The sequence below is a fragment of the Myotis myotis genome, unplaced genomic scaffold, assembly GCF_014108235.1.
Source record: "Myotis myotis isolate mMyoMyo1 unplaced genomic scaffold, mMyoMyo1.p scaffold_m19_p_2, whole genome shotgun sequence".
NCBI lineage: Eukaryota > Metazoa > Chordata > Mammalia > Chiroptera > Vespertilionidae > Myotis > Myotis myotis.
The window spans coordinates 70837096-70862747 of NW_023416324.1; the positions used below are offsets into that span (position 1 = coordinate 70837096).

The 25652-nt window shown below is 45.3% G+C and overlaps 1 protein-coding gene and 1 pseudogene across 5 annotated transcripts in view; one reads left to right on the plus strand and one right to left on the minus strand.

Annotated features, from left to right (window-relative positions):
* MTF2 (metal response element binding transcription factor 2) overlaps positions 1–25652 on the plus strand; it is an 81717-nt gene that overhangs the window by 24734 nt on the left and 31331 nt on the right. For all 5 annotated transcript variants that reach the window (XR_004973923.1, XM_036348338.1, XM_036348340.1 and 2 more), the window contains 2 exons: positions 24466–24664; positions 24788–24869. Coding sequence is in view for 4 of the 5 variants with exons in the window: in XM_036348338.1 (XP_036204231.1) it covers positions 24466–24664; positions 24788–24869 (281 nt within the window). In the remaining variant the exon portion in view is untranslated. The remainder of the gene's footprint in view (positions 1–24465; positions 24665–24787; positions 24870–25652) is intronic.
* LOC118677484 lies at positions 2515–8200 on the minus strand (annotated as a pseudogene).

A 25652-nucleotide genomic window follows, 5' to 3' on the forward strand; every position in this document is an offset into this window, starting at 1 on the left:
AAGGTTAAATGATTTAATGCATTCAAAGTACTTAGAACAGTGTAAAATATTTGTAAGATATTTTTAGTTATTTGTAGTATTAAATTTCTTTCTTATACAATTGGGTTTAAAAATTAACTCATTAAAACAGTAGAATTTGCTTACTTTTGTTGAACATTGAAATTTTCACCCTGGTCTGTAAAATGTCTTGCAGTGTAGTTTTCCATACTGTCAATGTCATATGATTTATCAGTTATATTTTTTAAAGAGATACTATCCTGGAGCTCTTCTGGAGTTTTTCTCTAATCCGGACTTGTTGCTCTCTAGACTTCCAGCACAGATGTTGTCTTGGGGGTTGCCTTCACAATTCCCTTTGGTTTTCTGCTATGTTGACTCCCTTGCATCTCGTGTCTGTCTTTTGTATAGTTTGCTCCCCTTTTTTGGTATCTCCTCTATCAGGCCTAAAGTGTGCTTGGGAAAGAAATCTTTACCTCCTCACTCCTCCATTCTTGGCATAGCTAATTCTTCTAAGTAATTCTATCAAAGTAGTTGTACTTTACAATAGTCACTATCAAAGAACTCTTGTTTTATAATTTTTTTTAGAAATATTTGATTTTTTAAATTATTTTTTATTGATTTCAGAGAGGAAGGGAGAGGGAGAGACAGAAACATCAATGATGAGAGAGAATCATTGATCAGTTGCCTCCAGCACGCCTCCTACTGGGGATCAAGCCCACAACCCAGGCATGTACCCTTGACTGGAATCGAACCCGGGACCCTTCAGTCCACAAGGCGATGCTCTATCCACTGAGCCAAACCAGCTAGGGCTCTTGTTCTATATTATAACGTTTAATTCTTTCCCCCCCAATTCTTTCTTTTGGAAATTGCCAAATATAATCGATTGCCTTCCACATGTATCCTGACAGGGGGATCAAACCCACAGCCTGAGCATGTGCCCTGATAGGGAATTGAACAAATGACCTTTTGGTGCATAGGACGACTCTCAACCAACTTAGCCACACTAGGCTAGGGCAATAATATGGACATTTTAACAGTATCAGTTCTTTCAGTCCATGAGCATGGAATATATTTTTGTTTGTGTCATTTTCAATTTCTTTTATTGATGCCTTAATAGTTTTCAGTGTATAGTTTTTTTAACTCCGTGGTTAAATTTTTTCTCAGGCATTTTTTGGGCGGGGGGGTGTAATTGTAAATGGGATTGTTTACTTAATTTCTCTTTCTGATAATTACTAGTGTATAGCGACACAACAGATTTTTATATATTGATTTTGTATCCTGCAACTTTGTTTATTCTAATAGTTTTTTTGTGTATGGAGTGTTTAGGGTTTTTTTCTTTTTTTAAAAATATATTTTATTGATTTTTTACAGAGAGGAAGGGAGAGAGATAGAGAGTTAGAAACATCGATGAGAGAGAAACATCGATCAGCTGCCTCCTGCACATCTCCTACTGGGGATGTGCCCGCAACCCAGGTTCATGCCCTTGGCCGGAATCGAACCTGGGACCCTTCAGTCCGCAGGCCGACGCTCTATCCACTGAGCCAAACCAGTTTCGGCTAGGGTTTTATATATATGTTGAATACCGTGAGAGTGGCCCGGCTGGCGTTGCTCAGTGGTTGGGGCCTGGACACATGAACCAGGAGGTCACAGTTCGATTGAGTCCCAGTCAGGGCACATGCCCAGGTTGCGGGCACGATCCCCAATAGGAAGCATGCAGGAGGCAGCCGATTAATGATTCTCGTCCTTAATGTTTCTATCTCTCTCTCCCTCTCTCTTCCTCTCTGAAATCAATACAAATATATATATTTTTTAAAGGTGGTAAGAGCGGGCATCCTTGTATTGTTCCTGATCTTAGAGGAAAAGCTTTCAGTTTCTCATCATTGAGTATGATGTTAGCTCTGGGCTTATCATATATAGCCTTTATTATGTTGAGGTTTGCTCCCTATCTTAAATGGATATTGAACTTTGTCAAATGCTTTTCTGCATCTATTAAGATGGTTGTGTCCATGTGGTATAACACAATGGTTGATTTGTGGATGTTGAACCATTCTGGTATCCCTGGAATAAATCCCACTTGATTATGGTGATCCTTTTACTGTATTGTTGAACTTATTTTGCTGAGAATTTTTACATCTATGTTCATCAGCAATACTGACCTATAATTTTCTTTTCTTGTAGAGACCTTGTTTGGTTTTGGTGTCAGGGTAATGTGGGCCTCATAAAATGAGTTTGGAAGTGTTCTCTCCCCTTCTGTTTTCTGGATTGGTATTCTTTCACTTTCTGGGAGAATTTTCCAGTGTATGTATTGTGTCCTAGATGTTTGATCCTTCGTAGTTTTTTAAATTACAGATTCAGTCTCCTTACTGGTAATGTTTATTCAGATTTTCTATTTCTTCATGATTCAATCTTGATAGGTTACGTGTTTCTGGAAATTTATTTCTTTTAGGTTGGTGTGCATTGTTGATGTATAATTGTTCATAGTCTCTTATGATTCCTTTTGTATTTCTGTTATATTAGTTATAGCCTCTTCTCTTTTATTTCTGATTCTTGTCTCTTTTGATTCTTGACTTCATCTACTGTGGTTGATCCCCTATAAATTATTCATTTCAGTTAGTGTATCTTTAATTTCTGACTGGCTCTTTATGATTTTCACCTCCTTTTTATGCCATTGAAGTTCTCACTAAGTTCTGCCCTTATAACCAGTGTTTTGAACTCTGCATCTAATATTTTGCTTATCTCCATTTTGTTTAGTTATTTTTCTGGAGTTTTTTTGTTCTTTCATTTGGGACATGTTTCTTTGTCTCCTCATTTTGGCAGCTTTTCTGTGTTTGTTTTTATTAGGTAGAGCTGCTGCATCTCCTGAGCTTGGTAGAGTGGCCTAATGTAGTAGGTGTCCTGTAGAGTTGAGTGACACAGCCTCCTCAGTGTAGTTGAGTCTTGCTTGCTTTTGTCATGCCAATGGGAGGGATTTACCTGCAGGCTAATTGGCTGCAACGACTGGCTGTGACCACTTTGGAGGATCAGCTTTGCAGGTGTCCACCCCACGGAGGGTGACTTACTTCAGTGGGACTCTGGTGCCTGCTGAGTCCTCCCCTTGAGTTTGTCACTTGTGGAAATGGATGAGTGGTGCTTTGTTGTGGTCTGAAGCGGTCCACTGGGTGCACTGACTTTGGGGCCTCCTGGGAGGTGCCGGCTAAGGTCAGTCATCACCTTGTTCTGCCCAGGGCCACCCGGCATGAGCTACAAAGCGATCTGCAGGTGAATGCTACTTGTGCTGGGCTTGGAGATGCCCAGGAGAGACCAAGCTGCAAAACAAGGCCGATTGCTGGGTATGGGGCCACTTAGTGAGAGATTTGAGGGATGCTGGGGCCAGATGCTACTTGTTTGAGAGATTTTTAAAAAGTCCACTGCATGAACCAAGAGAGTCTATTCAAATGGAAAAGCCACTTGAAACAGCTTTGGTGGACCAGCAAGTTGGGTGGGGCAGTGTCTCAGGGGATCACCAGGGCAGGAGGAACAGTGATAGCCAGGCTGATATGGCCTCTGCCTGCTGACTCAGTGTGGGGGAGCTCAGGAAAGAAACAATGTCTTCTAAGTTGTAGGGTTAAATAGTTTATTGAGTTTATTGTTGATTTTTGTGTGGGATGTTTTTGTTTGTTTGTTTGTTTTTTGAGATATGCCTATAATGCTATGAACTTCTCTCTCAGGACTGCTTTTGCTGTGTCCCAGAGATTTGGGGTTGTTGTGTGTTTGTTTTCATTTGTTTCCAGGAAGTTTTTTATTTCTTTCTGGATCTTGTTGGTAACCCATTCATTGTTTAATAACATGCTATTTAGCCTTCATGTGTTTGAATGTTTTGGGGTGTTTTTACTGTGTTGCTATCTAATTTCATCCCACTGTGATCTGAGAGGATGGTTGATATGATTTCAATCTTCTTGAACTTGTAGAGACTTGTTTTGTATCCTCACATGTGGTCTATCTTTGTGAGTGATCCAGGTGCACTTGAGAAGAATGTATATTCTGCTGCCTTGGGGCAAAATGTTCTATAAATGTCAATTAAATCCATCTGTCCAGTGTGTCCTTTAGAGTCACTGTTTCCTTAAGTTTTTGTCTGGAAGATCTATCCAGTGAAGTCAGCAGGGTGTTAAAGTCCCCTACTGTGACTGTATTGTTGCCGACCTCACAGTTAAAATCCTCTAAAAGTTTTTTATATATTTAGGTGCTCCTGTATTGGGTGCATGTATGTTTACCAGGGTTATAGCCTCTTGTTGGATGGATCCCTTTAGTATTATGTAGTGAACTTTGTTGTCACTTGTGATGGCCTTCATTTTAAAGTCTATTTTGTCAGATATGAGTATTGCTATTCCAGCTTTTTTTTTCTTTTCATTTGCTTTGCAATTTTTTTTCCCAACCCTTCACCCTCATCCTGTGCACTTAAGTTCTTTTGTGTGTCTTTTGTCCTGAGGTGGGTCTCTTATAGAGCATATAGTTAGGTCATGTTTTTGTATCCATTTAGCTACCTTATGCCTTTTGATTGGAGCATAGTCCATTGACATTTAGGGTTATTATTGATAGGTACTATTTATTGCCATTTTAATTCTGTATGCCTAGGTTTCTCTCTCTGTTGCTTATTCTCATTACTGCAATCCCTTTACATTTCTTATAATGCTGGCTTGGTGGTGATGTGCTCCTTTAGCCTTTTTTTTTTTTGTCCGGGAAGCTCTTTATTTGATCATCTATTTTGAATGATAGCCTTGCTGGATACAGTAATCTTGGTCTCAGATCCTTGCTTTGCATTACCTTGAGTACTTCATGCCATTCCCTCTGACCTGTAGAGTTTCTGATGAGAAATTAGGTGTCAGCCTTATGGGAACTCCTTTGTAGGTAACAGTTTTTCTTTTCTCTTGCTGCCATTAAGATTTTCTCTTTGTCTTTAATTTTTGGCATTTTAATTATGATGTGTCTGCACATGGGCCTGTTTGGGTTTTTCTTGCTTGGGGTTCTCTGTGCCTCCTGAAGTTGTGTGACTTTTTCCTTTACCAGGTTAGGGAAGTTTTCTGCCATTATTTCTTTTTTTTTTTGTCATTATTTCTTCAAACACATTCTCTATCCCTTTCTCCCTTTCTACCTCATCTGGCACACCTGCTATTCAAATATTGTTGCTTCTGTAGTCCCACTGCTCCCTTAAGTTATCCTCCTGTTTTTGTGTGTGTGTTGTTGGTTTGTTTTTGTTTTTTACATTTAATTTATTTTTATCAAAATAACATAATTGAGGAACCATCAGATAACTGTATTTTGTCAGGCGCAATAAAAACAAAATTAAAAACCAAATCAAGAAAACTTGTATTCCTGGTTTCCTCTCAAATGACATGACTGTTGAGAGACAAGGCTGGTCGATGGCCCCACCCCATAGGGGCAACTCCTAGAAGACAAAATTCAGCATGATGGAAGACTCCTCCCTGACAGAGCTGAGACTTCAAAGGGTAGGCCGGGCACCTCTTCTGGAAAATGATCCCAGTGCACTGGAGAACTCCATGAAAAAAGGAAGGTTCCCCAAACTCCATAGTTCTATAGTACCAAAGCACTCCTTTAGGCGGCATGGTCTTGACAATCCTGGGTTATTTGGTGCTTTTATGTGCAGAACTACCTGTTTGGTGCCACACTACTCACCACTATCTCTGAAGAAAAAGTCCTTCCTGTGATAAGCATTCCTCATAGGAGCTGATTCTCAAAATCCACGTGTCCCTCCATCATGGCTGGTTTGCCTACCTTCATTTTCCCTCCAAGTGCTTTTCATGCCCTAAAAATACTTGTCTAACCAATGGCCGGGTTCCCAGATCATATATTGCCATCAGCAGCCACTGGTGAATCTAGAGAAGGCTCAGCTCATGAGCATGGAGGATGCAGGTAGGGAGCAGGATAAACCAGCATTGTAAATGGCTTCCTTCTCCCAGGACCAGAAAGGGCAGAAAAGAAGGTAACATGAAGTAAGGCCCTTTGAGTAGAAGGTCCTTAGCGGCAGCTTCTCTGAAAACAAGCTCTCTGCTCCCATAGAAAGGGAGCAGAAAGATGGTGCCTGCTGACTTCTCTTCCTCCCCTGATGGCCTGAGTGTAGGTGCAAATTCAGCTAGAAGACAGGCAGTCTAGGCAGCGTTCGCCAATCTTTCAGACCTCATGGACCACCAGTGGTCCCCGGACCACCGGTTGGCGACCGCTGCTCTAAAGGTTTCCTTAAACCAGCAGTTGCCAATCTTTCAGACCTCACGGAACACCAGTGGTCCGCAGACCACTGGTTGGTGACGCCTGGTCTAGGGGACGTGGTCAGTGTGCAGGCATTGATATCCTCGGTGTGGGCTGCCTGATTCAGGGATGGCTCAGAAGCGCTCCGGTTGATTTTCGGTAGAGAGTGTTGGAGCAGCTCAATGGAAGACAGGATCTGGGGGAAAAAAGACCTCTCTTCCTTAACTTTCTTGACACAGTCAGCTATAAGCCTCTTCATTGCTTCAGGGCAGTTCTTGTATAGTTTACTAAGGTCTGGGGAGGCATACCCTTGGCCCACCATGAAGATGATCTTATTTTGATTGTTGATGTGGGAGTAAGGTAGCTCCCCTGACATGAGCTCATACAGCACAATGCCATAGGAGTGGACATCAGACTAAGCTGAATGGGTTATTAGCCTGCATTCGGATCACCTCTGGGGCCATCTACAAGATAGAGCCAGTGGATTGTTCATCCTGCTGAGAACCACTCCAGCGCAACTTCACTGTTGCCAAACCAGAATCTCCAATTTTCACTGTCAGGCCTTCATGGAGAAATATATTGTTGGATTTCATGTCTCTGTGGATGATGTACTTTACATTGCAAGTAGTCCATTCTCTGAGCCGTCTGCTGGGCAATGTCAATCAGCTGGAACATCTGGAAGTTGGTCTCTTAGACATGCAGGTGTTTGTAGAGGTTGTTGCCCTCACATCATTGGGTCACAATCGCCAGGTTGTCCTTCGTCATGTACCCATAAAGAGCAGGATGTACATGTGTTGTGTTTTGCGCAAGACAGCCACCTCATTCCTGAAGGCCTGAAACTGCTCTGGCGTGGGGTCAACAACCTTTAGGATCTTTACTGCAACGTCTCCATGCCACTTGTCCTTAAAAACAGTTCCAAAGGAGCCTGACCCAGTCTGAGTGGAGAGCATCACTTCACTGGCTTCTTTTTCCCAGTAATAACTTGAATCTCTCTGTCCACGAGGCCTAATTTTGTTTTCTCCTGGGACCCAGATCCTGGTGCCTGCTCTCTCTGTGCCGGCATAGGGGTTTTGGGCTGTGACCAGCCCGTTGGGCTCAGATTGTTGGGGCTGCTAGACAAGGCTGAAGGTGAGGCTGGTTCACTGTGACTTCAGATTGCATCCTCAATCATCCTGTGTAGTGCTGACCATGTGAACATTAGGTGTGGATGTTGACCTCTGCTTCTGGGAAAGGGAACCTTCAGAGGAGGGGTTGGAGGTGTTGAATATAAAGGCATGGGGTGTGGAGTATCTGTGCTGGGAACTAGCAGGCATCTGGAAAGCAGACTCTCGCATCCTATGCATTTTCAGAAGGCAGTGCTGGGACTAACGGTGATAGTGGAATTTGGAAACAATAAGAGTTGTCTGACATTACTCTAGTCCACACACATAGTAGGTACTTTAGTACTACAATGCTCATGAAATTTGTAGCCACAAGTCTGACATCGAAATCCATTTAGTAGGAACTTCTGACACATGTCACAGAAGGCAAGCTTCACAGGAAGGTCTTCCGAGCAAAGTTGTGTGTTGTGAGAGGAACGTGATCCATCAAGTCTACTTCAAGTTCTTCTGCAATCAAGGAGGCAGCATCAGTATTCGTGCTTTTTTACCTTTGTGTTCGTGGAGAAATCTGAACGCTGCACAGCACTCCAGTTGTAGGCCCCTCACCTTGAGTGCTTTTCATAAGGCAGTCATGCAAACTCATTCCATTTCATACACTGACCACTGTTCTTTGCTTGTTTGGCAAGAAAACACGGATAGTATTGCTTGTCTTAGAAGAGTCATTAAGTTTGCCGTTATCTGATGCTTGGCGCTGATAGCCAAACTGCTGAAATATTGGGAAATGCAGGTAGGGCCATCAGACATTGTGCCTTGAATCCAAAACCGTTGCTGATCGTCTTCTAGGCCCCCTGTATGTGCTTCATTGATGCAACTTACACAATACTTAAACCTGAAGGAGCCAGGCCGCCTCCATGTCCGTGATCCATCTAGTGGCAGCATCTGGCCCACTCCTCCTCCCGAAGCCGGGTTAGGGAGAGGAAGGTGGTCACATTCGGTGTGTCCCCAGCCCAGGGGACGGGTCCCTCATCATTGCACTCACGCTCCCCGCCTCAGGGCATACGCCCCAAAGCCCGGCCAGCTGGCCCTCTTTGGGACCCAAGGAGAGTGGCAGGGAACCCTTCCCGTCTCATGCTCCTTCTCGTCTTACTCCCGCCATGTAAGGTGGCAGCCCAGCACCTGCTGTGAAGAAGTGTCCTCCTGTTTTTTAACTGTTTTTTCTTTCTAGTTCTCTGATTGAGTGATTTTTTTCAACCCTGTCTTCTAATTCACTTATTTGACCCTCAGCTTCTGCTAATCTGCTGTGTATTCCTTCCAATGTGTTCTTTATTTGTGCTATGTCATTATTTCTGTTTTCATAGTTACTATATCTTTTCTCATGCCGTTGAGCATCTTTACCATCATTACTGTGAACTATGTTTTAGATAAATTTCTTATCTCTGCTTCATTTTTCTCTTCTTATGGAGAATTCGCTTGTTCTTTCATTTGGGGGTTGTTTATTTGTCTCTTCATTTTGGCTGCTTGTTTGGGTTTGTGACTGACTATGTATTAGGTACATCCTCTATGCCTCTTAATCTCTACTGCAGGACAGTGTCAAATGCTGTTTCTGACAAATTAGATCAGGCAAACACTCAAAGCCTCCAGAGATGACCTCTGCCTATAGACTGATAGGATTCCTCTTGAATTACCCTAGGCAGTCATCCTCAGGAGTGGGGAGAGGTTTTTTTTTCAGCAGGGTGTGGCAGTTGCTTCTGCTTGGAGGTTAATTATTTATAGTCTCTTAAGTGGCCTCAGGGCAAGGTGTTTTCCAATAGTGTGGGTCAAGCATGCCAAACTCAAAGGCTAACATGGGCCAAATAAACAAGGTTTAAGTTTATATGGGCTGCAAAAAACCAAAAGCTTCAATTTTCATAGAAACGTAGGTTTATGTCAATAGATAACATGCTGAATACAAAGGGCTAAAATAAATGAATAATCATTAACATAAATAATAGAACATTTTAATAAAAATTAATATTTTTTCTTGAACATTAACTTACCAGACACTGAATAACTGCACAAATTAATAAGCATAACGCAAATAAACCTATTTTTCTTATTCTCTGAAAGCAAAATATTTCCTGTTGCGCACAACAAACAAGTCAGTCCAAGACTAATGACGCGGCAATTGGCTGCTAAAATATTCGCTGCTAGTATTAGTGGAGAGAAATGGTGCACCTGTGCGTAAGGCGTGTAAGGGAAATGAGTGCAACACAATTATAGTAATCAGTCATTAGTGAACTTCGTTATTAATAATCCTATATAATAATAGACAAACATGGTAATTAATCGTAGCTCCGACACACTTCCCATTGGCTAATCAGGGTGATATGCAAATTAACTGCCAACCAAGAAGGCGGCCGGCAGCCAGGCAGCTGAAGTGAACAGGAGGCTTGCTTGCTCCCCTGAAGGAGGAAGCCAAGGTTCCCCGCCTGCCGCTGCCGGCCTCTGAGCTTGTACTCTAAGAAACAATGTTGCAATTATAGAAGTTAAACAATCCCCAGAAACTTGCTTTCGGCCAGCCGGGCTTCAGCTAGCAGGATCGCAACAGTGTTTCAATGATAGAACCCAAACAAACCCAGATCCCCGCTTTCAGCGGCCGAGGTCTCAGAGCTGCAGCCGGGCCTCAGAGCTAAAGCCGGCTCTCAGCTCCAGTGACAGCCATAGAAGGTAAATAAATCCCAGAATAAAAAAAAAAAAAAAAAAAAGGAGAAGTTGGAAGCTTCAGTCGCCCACCAGCCTGAAAACGGCCCTCAGACCCTCACCCAGACTGGCCAGGCACCCCAGTGGGGACCCGCACCCTGAAGGGTGTGTGACCAGCTGCAAACAGCCATCATCCCCTCATCCAGGCTGGCCAGGCACCCCAGTGGGGATCCCCACCCTGAAGGGGGTGCGGGCAGCCTAAAAATGGCCCTCAGTCCCTCACCCAGACTGGCCAGGCACCCCAGTGGGGACCCCCACCCTGAAGCAGCAGGATGGTGGCTAATTTGCATACTGAAGGCTGGCGGCAGCGGGCAAGGCTGTCTGCGGTCCGGGACCGGATCTGTGACCCTGCCGGGCGGGGGGCAGCTCTTGAGGCTGTCCGTGGTCCCGGGACCCAGATCCGTGACCCTGCCAGGCGGGGGGCAGTGCTTGAGGCTGTCTGCGGTCCCGGGACCTGGATCCGTGACCCTTCCCGGTGGGGCGGCAGCTTGCACAGGGGCAGATCGGTCGGGGTTGGGCAGGGCAGGACGCCTGGCTTCCACCCAGCCCCAGTCACTCTGGGCAGGTGAGCAGTGCAGAGAACCTCTGGACAGGGGAGGCAGGCCAGCGGAGGGCAGCCTGTACTCCCCACATGGCGGTGGTGACAGCTGTGAGCGTGCCAAGCGGAGCCTGCAGGCTGAGCTGAAGTAGCGCCTGCAGGCCATCAGCGCCCAGGAGTGGCTGCGCAAGATCCGCCTCCTGGCCCAGAAGGTGCAGGATCGCAGGGACAGCCACCGTGGCGGGCCAGACTGACATCCTCCTGGCCGCATCACGGGGGTTTGCGGATCTGCAAAGCCAGAGGCCTCCGGTGTGCACATCCCCCCCTGGCGTGTGAACATCCCCTAGCACACTGTCACCCTCCTGCGCCTGCAACAGTTGCAAACCAAGGCGTGCACAAGTTCCCCCCGCCTCTTCACCGCACTTCCATCAACCTGGCATGCCTAACACCCTCACAGGATGTGCACAGGCCCCCTCTGATGTGCTCACATCCTTTGGAGAGTGTCTGGGTGTTCTGGGTGCTGAGGGTGGGAGCCTGTGAGATGACAGTGAGAGGGCGGAGTGGTGATTCCCTGTTCCCACGGAGGCCAGTGCAGCAAGAGATAACCTCTAGGGGGTTAATGCAGGTGCTGAGGCTGGAGCAGATGCAGACAGACACACCTGGTGGGCGCGGACGGCCCTCGCTAAGGTGCCTTCGGTCAGCGTTCCAAGATCAAGAACCCAGAGGTGGAGAGGAATTCTGTCCTCTCAGTGAAACAGTGGGATAGTCGGGGCGACTGTAGAGGAGGAATGTGCACTTTGGGTGCCAGCACCCATGAGTGAAGGCTGCCCTGACTGAGCCTCGCTTGCTTGGGGCCTAGCGCACTCCTGCCGGGCAGCGGGTGACAGGACGTGCTTTTCCAAATTAATGAGAGAAAACGTTGATTCTCCTGCTGCCCACGAAGGTGGAAAGTGAAGTGGGGAGACATGGGGAGTGAGCGAGGTTCCCTGTCTGGGGGTTCCAGATCTGCTGTTGGTTTCTTTCACCGCTGACTAGAGATAATACAGGGTGTCCCCCCAAAATGTATACACACTTTGAATACCTACTAATTCCAATGGTTTTAAGCATAAGAAAGAAACAACAATGGAGCTGTTATCTGTTAAAAGTGTGGGCACAAACAGGTAGTTGGACATTCCCTGAGGGGTCTCAGATTGGAGAGGGTGAAGGCCAGACTGAGGGGCCCTTTCCCCCCCTTCCCTCCCCGCCACCCCAGTGCACAAATTTCATGCACTGGGCTACTAGTTATGTATAATAGGATATTGTAAAAATTAAGTTACAAAATTTTTATTAAAACGTTTCTTACATACTGTTATATTGGTTGGGCCACAAAAATATTCATTGTGGGCTGCATGCGGCCTTCTGGCTATGAGTTTGACATGCTTGGTGTGGGTCCACTGTCTTCCCCCAGGCAAGGCAAATGTCTGTGTGGGAAAGATGTCCTCCACTGCATGAGGGAATGACTCAACATAGGAGAGTCCATAAATACTATCCGTGTTTTCTATTCTGCCTTCTGAGCTCTAACCCCTGAGTCCCCAATCCTGGCTTCTGCTCACAAAGCTCCAGTCCACACTGGCTTCCCTCTGCTGGAGCACAAGGTGGGTGGCTCCACAGGGAATTTTGGCCCTTTTAAGAGGGTGTCTGAATTTCCAGCTGTCGCTCCCTGGCAGGCAGCAACCCCGCTGCTTTTCACAGGTGTTATGTGGGTACCTTTCTCAGTTCTGGTGCTCTCTGCTGGGAGGCCCAACTTGGTGATTAGACCCCTGAGTTCTCAGTGGCAACCCCCCACAGCTGAGATGCCTTTCTGAAACTTCAGTTGCTGTCCGTGGGCGCCCAGCCAGCCCTTTTCGCACCTCTGCCCGTCCTACCAGTCTATGTGGTCTCCACTTTTGGTCCTCGGGTATCAAGGTTCTCTCCAGCAAGTTTTCCGTTGATTATTCAGGAAGTTTTTCTCTATTTTAGTTGTAATTCCAGTTTGTTTCTGTGAGCATGTCCATGCAGTATCCACTCACTCTGCTGCCATTTTTAATCTCTGGCCTTATAAATGTGGACATATGAAAGGTCCCACCAAAAGTGGCACCATTGTTAGTGTACACTATATCCTTCACACCCACACATGTGCTGCTTTTCCCCGGAAAGGGAAGAATTTCTGGGAAAGATGGTAGTTTTTATGTTTTAAGAGATGAGGTTAGGACCTCTGATGCTTGGAGGATTTGGATAGTAGCAGAATAGGTTTTGTTCCCTTTCTCTCTTAGTAGTGCTGGTCTTAATTTGCTATTGCATAGTCCTTTGACTTTGTGGATTGGGTTAAGTCAAAGTGAGAGGAGTGCTCCATTGTGTGTGGGAGTAGGTTTTCCATCCTTTCCTCCTTTTACTGCCAAATTATATTTTGTGAGTTCAAGAGTAGTGGCAGGTATACTAGAGATGGGCTTGTGGTAGATCTTTAATGGCTAATTGGGGTTGTCAGAGAAGATGAGGAAACCCCTCAGCAGCATAATAGAGGGATGAAAGTTCCTACTAGGGAGGTAGGTGCTATGTTGAAGTAGTAGAATTTGGCTCTTAGTTTCTGCCTTTAATTAAATTAAGTGCTAGTTATTCATTGATTATTGTGTTCCTACTCCATTCTGGGCATAGTGCTACGTACTGGGAAAGTAATGATAAACAAAGTGGGACAGTCTTTTCCTCTCTCAGAGTACAAACTGTTTAAAGGGTGGGGAATAGATAAAGACAAGAAAGTAGACAAGTAGAGCACAGTGTGAGAAGTATAATGATGGGAGAACTATAGCAAACCAAGAGAACTTCTAACCTGAACATGGTGGGTGGACCTGAATCAGGGAAAGGAGTCTTAACACCTTTCCTACCGCTCATGAGCTTTGTCGTGTTTCGCGCGCCATCTGTTAAGGACCCCTCACGAGTTTTCTCGTTTTTCACGCGCCATCTGTTACGGGCCTTAGATGTCAAAACACTGTCTTGTCCACATCGAATGAAGCGATCTCATTGGTGGAAACCGTGCAGGTCAATCTACGAAAAACTATATAATTGCACGAACCCATAAAGCATTGCAGTTACATTGTATTTTGGTCATTCGAATAGTCTTCGTCTTCAACTTCCTGGTGCTTTTAGAAATGCCCTCTCTCAGAAAAAGGAAAGAAACCAACGAAACTGATACACTTCCTTTCGTGTTGTTCCATTCTAAGGAAAACGATAAAATGGACAAAAAAAGTAGTGCTGTACCTTATAAACTGTGGACTTTTCAATTCATTTAGAGTGTACAATGTCCTCAATCCACAAGCAAAAATGAAGTATAAACAGTTTCTGCTATTGATGGCGAGAGACTGGATAACAGATGACAATAATGAAGGCTCTCCATAACCAGAGAAAATCTGTGCAGCCCTTTCTCTGGGGGTGCCAGGAGAGCACCTCGTAAAGATCCACCCAAAAGGTTGTCAGGTGATATGAAGCAGCATGAACCAACATGTATTCCAGCGAGTGGAAAGAAAAAATTTCCTACGAGAGCCTGCAGAGTTTGTGCCGCCCATGGAAAAAGGAGCGAATCTAGATACTTACGTAAATTTTGTTTGGTCCCTCTTCATAGAGGAAAATGTTTTACGCGGTACCATATGTTAAAAAAGTACTGGGAACTTTAATTGTTTGTTTTTGTAAATAAAAATGTTATAATTATTGAAAAACAACACCTAAAGTGCATTATGATCTGTAGTTATGATGATTTAAATAACGTGCAGTTTGCCCAAAAATGTGCGGTCCCTGGCATATGTCTTAGAGATTTCTATGCGGTACGAAATGTGTTTAAGAAGGAAGATCTGCCCAGGCCGGTGTTGCTCAGTGGTTGAGCATCGACCTATGAATCAGGAAGTCATGGGTTCGATTCTTGGTCAAGTCACCTGCCTGCGTTGCTGGCTCCATCTCCAGTGGGGATTGCAGGAGGCAGCTGATAAGTGATTCTTTCTCATCATTGATGCTTTTATCTATCTCTCCTCCCTTTCTCTCTGAAATCAATAAAAATATATTTAAAAAAAAGAAGAAGGAAGGTCTAGCTGAATCTGTCTTACCAAAAATCTTGGGCCCTAAAGATAGGACCTTGACTATTGCGAAGGAAAAATAATTTGAAAGTGAGTTGAATTTCTTGATAGTTTTTCCCGTCTTACTGAGAAATTATAGTATGTCAAATCCTTAACTCATGTTTTTAAATATTAGCCTGATAGTAGTCCTCAGAGATTATCTCAAACAGATGAAATAAACTATCCATGGTCTCACAAGTAATATTCAGATAGTTTATTTCTTAGTTAGCTTGAGGAGTAAATTGGGGAATGGCTAGGGAAGAAAAAAAAGTCACACTATTTGAATAATGCATCCAATTCTCAAGTTCTTGAGTCAGAGTCATATTTATTGTGTAGTGGTCAACCAGGAAGGAAGAATTTCTTTGTCTAGGCAATGTCTTCCAATGGATATCAGTAGGAGTGACGAAGAAAATACTTCTCTAATGATAATAGCAGTATAGATAGAGAAAGTCTGTATGTGTGTGTTGTCAAATAGTAAAAGCAGATTTGACTTGCTATTCTGATACTCTTGCTACTCTCTCACCTGTATTGTGTGCTATGAAGAGTGGCTATATTGAACCAGATTTTAGAAACATTGGAAAAAGTGTACATCATCCCAAGTCTATGATCAGGATATGTCCATTTTCCCCCAGTCCTCAGATTCCCTGCTTTAATCTACTAATCATCTTAACATATCCACTTGAATATATTTATTTTTTACTCATAAAATACACTGTAATTGGGTTCAAAGGGAATTAATTTAAAATATAGCAATCAAGGACAGTGCCAGTTGACAAGAGTTTCCACCCTTTCTGTAAATAGCTTTAACAGAAACTCCTACATGTTAACTTGATAGTCAAGGAGACAGTTAATTATAATTTAAAATACTTGAAGACACAAGAGCACAGATACTGTATTCACATTAATTCATATATGTAATTTTTATCTTATTAGACAGTTCCTATAAAATACCAAGTTTCTAATTAGGATTGTGGTGTAAAGAAAAAATAGGCAATTTAGTAGCTGAGTTGTTTTTACTAAAGACGCAATCAACTAACAGAGGTAAGACACTTGTTCCTTCATCACCTTGTACCTTGTATTTAGCCAGTGTAAGATCATCCATTGGTGCAGAGGGCAGAGGTTCGCAGCAGGATCTGAGTCCTGCCCATAAGACTTGCAGCTCTCACTGTTCTGTGCACTTCATTACAATGACTCTACCCCCACCCCAAACCAAACGAAAGAAACTGTTGCTCTTGACTTGGGGATTATTTGGTGAAGGTGGTAATTTAATAAAGTATGTCACTAAATACAACATGATTTTACATTGTAAACTTCTTAAAAACTCAGTTGAAGATATTATCATGCATCTTGTATGTCCTTGTAAAATATATGGGGTTATATATGCATGTTTTCAGTTTGCCTACATGATAATCTATATAATAAAGAGCCAGGGTTGTAACAACCAATTACGACCAAAGGCTCGACCAGACGGTCTGGAACAGACCGGAAGTCAGTGCTGGGTTGCCCTGGTGACCCAGCACTGACTGCCTAGGGGGCTGCAGATCAGGCCCGGAGAGAGGCCTGCAGAGAGAGAGAGGCAGGGTCTGATCCGTAGACTCTGAGGCAGCCGTTGATCAGAACTTGCCTCTCTTTCTCTCCTGGCCTGCCCAATAGCCGAGCCTCCATTTCTCTCCAGGCCTTCATGGGGCTGCTTATCAGCCCTGCCTTTCTGATCAGGCCCCGTTGATAGGCCCAGAGATGCTGATTGGCATAGAAACTGACTAATCAGAACAAAATCTGGGTCGACTGTGAGGAGCCAATGGCTTCCTAGGAGGCAGAGCTTTTGACACTGACTGGCATAGAAACTGACCAATCAGAACCAAATCTGGGTCAACTGTGAGGAGCCAATGGCTGCCTAGGAGGTGGAGCTTTTGACGCTGACTGGCATAGAAACTGACCAATCAGAACCAAATTGGCTGGCAGAGGAGGGCAGCTGGGGGGCAAGATCAGACCTGCAGGGGAGGGCAGTTAGGGGTGATCAGGCCAGCAGGGGAGAGCAGTTAGGGGCGAGATCAGGCCGGCAGGGGAAGGCCGTTGGGGGCAAGATCAGGCTGGCTGGGGAGGGAAGTTGGGAGCAACCAGGCTGGCAGGGGAGGGCAGTTGGAGGCGAGATCAGGCCGGCAAGGGAGGAGGACAGTTGGGGGTGAGATCAGGCTGGCAGAGGCAGTTGGGAGTGAGATCAGGCCAGCAGGGGAGAGCAGTTGGGGGTGAGATCAGGCGGCTCGGGAGGGCAGTTAGGGATGATCAGGTAGGCAGGGAGAGGTAGTTAGGGGCAGGCAGGCAGGCAGGCAGGTGAGTGGTTAGGAGCCAGCGGTCCCAGATTGTGAGAGGGGTCCCTGATTGGAATGGGTGCAGGCTGGGCTGAGGGAGCCCCCCTTCCGTGCATGAATTTCGTGTACCGGGCCTCTAGTTGTGCTATAAAGTTTGTTCTGCTTCTGTTTTCATCAACACATTTGCAACCTATTTCCATGTTGAATGTGTGCTCCACTTCCAAGATCATAACAGTATTCTACATTCTCAAGATAGATTTCAGGTTTTACATTTTACTTTTATGCCTTTAATCCATCTGGAGTTTTTTTGTGTGTGTATGTGTGTATTGTAAATTAGGGATACAATTTCTTCTTTATTTAAGTTATCCAGTTTCCCAAATACCATTTACTAAATAATACATCCTTTCTGTACTGATTTGTGATATCAATTTCATTATTTATCAACTTACCATAGATGAAACTATGGAGGGAGAGGGGGAGGGGGAGGGGGCAGCGGGAGACACATCGATATTGATTTGTTAACCCACTTATTTATGCATTCATTGATGGATTCTTATGTGTGCTCTAATTGGGGATCATACCCACAACTTTGCCATATTGGGATGATGCTCTAACCAACTCAGGCGGGTACCTGGCCAGGGCTAAATGAATCTGTTTTGGAGATACTTATTCTGTTGCATTGGTTTTATTGTCTCTTCCCTTTTTTCAGGAACTGTTTTTCTCTGGAATATGTCACAGTGTCTGGTAGGGCAGGTCTTCTTTTTGTTCTTCCTTTTAAACTTTGACTTAGCTATTCTATAGATTTTTAGTTTATCTAATAAAAGTGTTTGACCTCAAAATTATGTATACTTTGCATACTGCTCTGTAACATGCCTTATTTTTAATTTAACAATGAGTAACTTGAGTATATGGCATATTATTTCCTTGACGTGACATACTCACTTCACTTACATTTACTTTCTTATTTAACACTTTTGGTTTCCTTCATTTTTTTCTATGGGTTGGAGTTACCAGCTGGTGTCATTTCTTTAATATAATTTCGTTTCCACTACCTCCTTTGTGCTTTTATTGTCAGTTATGTTACATTTCTATAGGTTATAGGCCTAACAATAAAACTAGACGGGGGTCCCTCAGCCTGGCCTGCACCCTCTTGCAGTCCAGGATCCCTCTCTCCTTACCGCCTGCCTGCAGTGGAGGTGGGAGAGGCTCCCATCACCAACTTCTGGCTGAGCGGTGCTCCCCCTGTGGGAACGCACTGACCACCAGGGGGCAGTTCCTGCGTTGAGCGTCTGCCCCCTGGTGGTCAGTGTGTGTCATAGCAACTGGTCGTTCTGTTGTTTGCTTGATTTGCATATTAGGGTTTTATTATATACTAGAGGCCTGGTGCACAAAAATTTGTGCACTCGGGGGGGAAGGGGGTCCCTCAGACCAGCCTGTGCCCTCTCGCAGTCTGGGACCCCTCGGGAGATAACGACCTGCTGGCTTAGGCCTGCTCCCGGGTGGCAGAGGGCAGGCCTAATCCCTAGGTGCAGCCCCTGGTTGGGCTCAGAGCAGGGCCTTTGAGGAGTTGGAGCGCCGCCCCCTGTCATGCACAGAGCAGGGCGGATTGGGAGGTTGCGATGCCACCCTCAGTCACACTCAGGGTAGGGCCAATTGGGGGGTTGGGGCACCGTCCCCTGTCACACTCAAGGCAGGGTTGATGGGGAGGTTGCGGCGCCACCCCCTGTCATGCACAGAGCAGGGTCAATCAGGGGGTTGGGGAGCTCCCCCCTGTCACGCACAGAGCAGGGTTGATCAGGGGGTTGGTGAGCTCCCCCATGTCACGCACAGAGCAGGGCCCATCAGGGGGTTGGGGAGCTCCCCCATGTCACGCACAGAGCAGGGCCCATCAGGGGTTTGGGGAGCTCCCCCCTGTCACTCACAGAGTAGGGCCGATAGGGGAGTTGTGGCCCCGCCCCCTGTCACACACAGAGCTGCAGGGCAATCAGGGGGTTTGGGAGCTCCCCCCTATCAGGCACAGAGCAGGGCTGATCAGGGGGTTGGGCGCCTTCCCCTGTCACGAACAGAGCAGGGCGGATAGGGAGGTTGTGGGCCCGCCCCCTGTCACACAGAGCCGCAGGGCGATCAGGGGGTTTGGGCGCTGCCCCCTGTCATGCTGATCCCGGTGCCGGGAGGCCTCTGGGCTCTGCTGATCCCGGTGCTGGGAGGCATATTACCCTTTTACTATATAGGATAGAGGCCTGGTGCATGGGTGGGGCTGGCTGGTTTGCCCTGAAGGGTGTCCTGGATCAGGGTGGGGGTCCCCACTGGGGTGCCTGGCCAGCCTGGGTGAGGGGATGAGGGCTGTTTTCAGGCCGACTGAAGCTCCCAACTGCTCCTTTTTTCTTTTCTTTCTTTTTATTCTGGGCCAGCTTTAGCTCTGGCTCCAGCTCTGAGGCTTCTGCTGCTGAAAGAAGGTATCTGGTTTGTTTCGGTTCTATAATCGAAACACTGTATAACTCCAGCTCTGAAATCCCGGTGGGCTGAAAGGTGGTTTCTGGGGTTTTGTTTAGCTTCTATATTTGTTACAATGTTTCTTTTTTTTTTTTTTTTTTTTTTTTTTAATATATTTTTTAGTGATTTTTTACAGAGAGGAAGGGAGAGAGATAGAGAGTTAGAAACATCGATGAGAGAGAAACATCGATCAGCTGCCTCCTGCACATCTCCCACTGGGGATGTGCGCGCAACCCAGGTACATGCCCTTGACCGGAATCGAACCTGGGACCCTTCAATCCGCAGGCTGACGCTCTATCCACTGAGCCAAACCGGTTTCGGCTACAATGTTTCTTAAACTGCAGGCTCAGAGGCCGGCAAAGCAGGCGGGGAACGCTGGAGTCCTCCATCACTGAAGCTAGCAAGCCTCATGTTAGTTTCAAGCTGCCTTAGCTGCCGACCGCCATCTTGTCTGTCAGTTAATTTGCATATCGCACTGATTAGCCAATGGGAAGGCTAGCGGTCGTACGCTAATTGCCATGTTTCTCTTTTATTAGATAGGACTAGAGGCCCGGTGCACAAAAATTTGTGCACTCGGGTGGGTCCCTCAGCCCGACCTGTGCCCTCTCGCAATCTGGGGCCCCTTGGGGGCCCCTTCCCCTGGCTGCTGGCACCAGTTTTCCTCCGGTGCCCAGAACCCAGGCCTTCGCTCTTCGCTGGGAGGGGCCCGTGCGGTGGGCGAGGGGCTTAGCTCTTTTAAAAATACTTCTGAATGTTTGGTAAATAACCCTATAGAAATCTACTTTCTGAAACATGCTGGTTGTTAAGGGCTGATTTGGGTAATCAACAAAATGTATGTTAAAATCCTAATCCCCAGAACCTCAGAATGTATCTGTATGTGGAGATAAGATCTTTAAAGAGGGGATTACATTAAATTGAGGCAGTTCCAGTGGGACCCTTAGCCCATCTCACTGAAGTCCTTATAAGAAGAGGAATGTTGGGGTCCAGCCCCAGCAGGTCCAGAGGTTCCCAAAGGTGTGGACGGAGTTGGCGAAGAAGGAATGACACAGAGGCAGCGTTCAGGTGATCATTGTAGCCAGGTTCTCTTTTTATTGTCCTGTTACATCTATATTTATACTATTTGATCCTATAAGCATGCCTCTATAAGCTTTTTTTTTTTTTTTTTTTTTTTTTTTTGCCGAGGAGAGCATGGGGTCCGTTTATTGGGGGTCAGTCAAAGGGGGAGCTGGCTAGGGTGGGGTAGGGCAGCAGCTTGTCTGGCTCCCGAGAAACCCAACTTGAGTCCAGAGCCTCGACCACTTTGAAGCCAAAGTCTTCCTCCACCTTTATCTGCATGGGGGCCAGATCCGGAGTCAGTGGGACTCCTGCCCGGCACCCTTCCCGTGGCACTTGCCGCCTCTTCCAACCGCTGGGCCCCTCACCAGGGGCCGGGCTGCTGGCTTCTGCAGGCGCTAGTGTCCTCCTGGGCGGGGACAGCCCCTCTTTCTCCAGAGGCTCGTTCTCAGCGTTGCCTGGGGTTGGGCGGCTGTGCCCTGGCTGCCCTCGTCCTCCAGTAAGCTGGTGAACTGGCTGGCCCAGTAGTCGTTGCCGTAGGAGTCCAGCACCCTCATGAGGAACCTCCGCTCCTGCTGGAGTCTCCGTGTTATCCTCTGTATCTGATGGAGCCTGTTCAGGACCCGCTCGATCTCCCTGCAGCGCCGACCCAGCACCTGGTACTTCCTGCGATTGAGTTCCCCTTGGCACCGCGGATGCTGGCCTTGGGCTGCCTCCTCTTCTTCGTCTCGCTCACTCTCCAGGATGTGACCACCGAACAGCGGAGGCTGCGCCAGCTCCAAGCAGGGAGGTGCTGAGAACTCCTCAAAGCCCACAGCTGCCATGGACCCCTCTCTCTGCTCCAGCTCCATTTCTTCCTGGCTCCCTGCAGAACTTCCAACCTTGCAAAATGACTCGCCCAATCTGATTTCATGGCCAGGCACACAGGCCCCAGCCGCTAAGCCTCCTGGGAGTTGTAGTTCTCTATTTCCCGCTCGCTTTCCTCGCCCTACCCCCACCCCGAGTCCCCTCTGAAAGGCCCTGTTTGCTGGTCTAAGGCCACTGGCCAGGCATAAGTCACCTCCATCTTTATTCCTGTCCCGACACCGCGCAGTCTGACCACAGAGACTCTCCGCTTGGGAGGTCCCTGGGTCTCCTTCTGAGGCTGGGGATACACCACTGCTTGGACACCGGATCGCGTGCCCTGGTGGCGACACAGCCCTGGCCCCTGGGTCTCCTTTTGGGGCTGGGGTTGCACCACTGTTCGGGCACAGGATCGGGAGCCCTGGCGGCAACACAGCCCCGGCCCCTGGGTCTTCTTCTGGGGCCTGGCTGCGTCGCCCCCGGACTGGATCGCGTGCTCCGGCCCCTGGGTCTCCTTCTGGGGCCTGGCTGCATCACCCCGAGACCAGATCATGTGCCCCGGCGGCGACACAGCCCTGGTCCCTGGCTGCACCAGGCACCGGATCACGTTCCCCAGCCGATGGGTCTCCTTCTGGGGTTGGGGATGCGCCACTGCCCGGGCACCGGATCGCGTTCCCAGGCCCATGGGTCTCCTTCTGGGGCCTGACCGCGTCCCCAGGCAGGGGTGCAGCCTGGCCTCTGGCCCCGCCTCTGGGTGTTCTCCTATCACTGGTGATCCGTGATCTGAGAAGCCGGTGGGGCAGGGAAGAGACGGGCGGACATCCCCTCTTCCCAGCCCCACCCGGCTTCTCCGATTACTGGCCCAGGGCCTGCAAAGGTGGCCCGGCTTCTCCGATCACAATGGTGGCCCAGTTCTCGGGCTCTTGGCTGCCACCTGGGTTCCGACACTGGCAGGTGGCTTCTTCCATCCTTCCCTTTTCGCCTCCCATCATTGTGCCTATGTATGCAAATTAACCGCCATCTTGGCTGGTGATTAATTTGCATATCTTGCTGATTAGCCAATGGGAAGGGTAGTGGATGTACGGCTAATTACCATGTTTCTCTTTTATTAGATAGGAGGATTGTTTCATATACTTACATTAGAGGAAATACCATTTATATGGTATATCTAATTACCTTTACCAGTGTTCTTTGTTTTCTTGTATGCATGTGTATTTGAATTTTTATTTTGGTTTACTTGCTTTCAATTCTAAGAATTTCCTTTAGTATTTCTTGTAAGGTGCTTTGCTAGCAACAAATTCTCTCAGTTTTTGCTTAATGGGAGTATTTTTTTTAAAAAATATATTTCACTGATTTTTCACAGAGAGGAAGGGAAAGAGAGAGAGTCAGAAACATCTATGAGAGAGGTACATCGATCAGCTGCCTCCTTCACACCTCCCACTGGGGATGTGCCCACAACCAAGATACATGCCCTTGACCAGATCGAACCTGGGACCCCCCAGTACACAGGCCGTTGCTCTATCCACTGAGCCAAACCGGTCAGGGTAATGGGAGTATTTTTATTCACCTTTATTTTTGAAAGACAGTTTTGCTGAATATAATATTCTTTGTTGACAGTTTTTCTTTCAGCACTTTGAATATGTCTTCTCACAGCCTTCTGGCCTTCATTGTGTCTGATGAGAACTTATGTTGTGGGGTTTCCTTGTAGATACTGAGTAATTTTCTCGCTGCTCTCAAGATTTTCTCTTTCAGTATTTTTACTATGGTATGTCTGGGTATAGAGATCTTTTCATTTATTCTACTTGGAGTTTGTTGAGCTTGGATGTGTAGATTTAATGTTTTCCAGAATTTGAATATTCTTAGGTATTGAAATCAGGTATTCCTAATTCTTAGGTGTTAACTTTTTTTTTCCTCATTTATTTTTACTTTTATGCTGTCTATTTTTGAATTACTATCTACCTAGTTTTACATGTTGTTTGTTTAATTAGTAAATAATAATCTAAATTAGGAAGTAAAACAAAATAAACTGCTTTACCTTTAAGAAGGTTAATGGTTAGAGCATCAGCCTGTACACTGATGGTTTGATTCCCGGTCAAGGGCAAGTACTTGGGTTTCCGGTTCAATCTCTGGCCCTGTTTGGGTTCATGTTGGAGGCCACCAGTCAATGTCTCTCTCTCACATTGATGTTTCTCTCTTTCCCCCTTCCCCTGCCTACCTCCCTTTCCCCCTCTCACTCTCTTTAAAAATCATTAGAAAAAATATCTTGGGTGAGAATTAACCAAAAAATAGAAAAGATTGATGGTGGTATGCTATGCTGCTTATGGAATAACTAATACATAAGTTATATGTTTTAGAATATTTAATTTGGGGGTCTTTTGTTTTAAAAAAAGTAAATTATAACATACTTCTCATTTGATTGTGATCTTGTGGAATTGGTGGTTCCCAATTTTTATTTTAAATTTCCTTTTTGCATATTTGATGGATTCTCATACATTTCTGTCAGTAAACAAGGATCATTTCTATAGTGATTCCCCAGAGGGAGGTCATGACTACCCTTCCAATGAGTTAAATATACCCAGCTACCCCAAAGTCGTCACTGGTTAGTGTGATTTAACTACATGTGGCATAAACATTTTTGTTCTTTATCAAGTGCTTGTGAAATTGTGCCATGTAACTTTTTTTTTTTTTTTTGTATAAACGTGATTATGATATTCAAAGCATCTTTTGCTCATGACCATGGCCTATCCACTTTAACTTAGAGCTGTTATTTTGATGATAGCTGTTTTTATTTATCTTGGAGTGGTTGCTGAATCGTGGCCTCACTTTGGACAGGCACTGAATAAATATTGAAACTGCTATCATTCTCTGTTAAACCTCTTTGTTTCTTGGAAGGTATTTGTGACTTTGAGGTACTTGTTATATTTTACCTCCATCTAAGGTTTTTAATAAATCAAAATTTTTAATATATGATATCAGTGGAATAAAATAAGCTCTATCAGTAAGTTAATCTTATGGCTATCTTTTATTTTCTGAAACAGAGACTCTACAGGGGCAGGTAATTCACTGGTCCACAAGCGGTCTCCTTTACGTCGAAACCAAAAGACCCCAACATCCTTGACCAAGCTGTCTTTACAGGATGGATATAAAGTCAAAAAGCCAGCATGTAAATTTGAAGAGGGTCAGGATGTCCTAGCTAGATGGTCAGATGGCTTGTTTTATCTTGGAACTATCAAAAAGGCAAGTTACCTTAATATAAGATATCTTTTGCAGTTTTTGCAGTAAATGTTTAATAATTTTGAATTTAAATTTAACTCTGTTTTTTATTTTAAAAGAAGTCACCAGTATTCCTCTGTATTTCAGATAAACATATTAAAACAGAGCTGCTTCATCATTTTTGAAGACAGTTCTAAATCCTGGGTTCTCTGGAAGGACATCCAAACAGGCAGGTGCTACTGTTTCTCTTGAACATGATTTATACTAAAATTTGATTTTTTCCAACTTGTCATTTTTGAGTGTTCAGTAGTGTATTAAAATATCTCAGAATCACTTTTAAGGAGAGGCTAAAAAAATCAACTTTACCTTTGTAGTCTTCGGGAAGTTATAATTTATATCAGTGATTTTCAATCTTTTTCATCTCCTGACACACATAAGCTAATTACTAAAATTCTGAAGCACATCAAAAAATATATATTTTGCCAGTCTGACCAAAAAAAAAAGAAGGTATAATTTTGATTCATTCATACCGGACAGATATTGTTGTATTGGCTGTTGTCATTTTTTTATTTGACAATCTAAGGGAAAAGAGGTCAGTGCCCCTGACTAAATAGTTAGGTATTGCACATTTTAAAAATTCTTGCAGCACTCTGGTTGAAAATTGCGGATCTATATTAAAAACTGCAAAAAAAAAAAAAAAAAAAAGAATCACTCTGTTAGGGTAGAGGTAGACTACTAACTACTAGAAGACAGGTGTGTCACTATTGTTAGGACCCTTCTAAGAACTAAGAAGAAACAGTTTGGGCTTCATTTTAACTGTTACTTGCTTATATTAGTACAAAGTACTATAAAGAGCTAATAGGTATTGAGGACATATTTTTTGTCAGATGCTTGGGGGAATTAGAACATAATAAAAGGCTGAGTACTAGAAATATTCATTAATAAAAATGGTTTAAAATGATTAATTATTTTTTAATGTTTATATGGGAAAATAAGTACAGGTACATCTTGG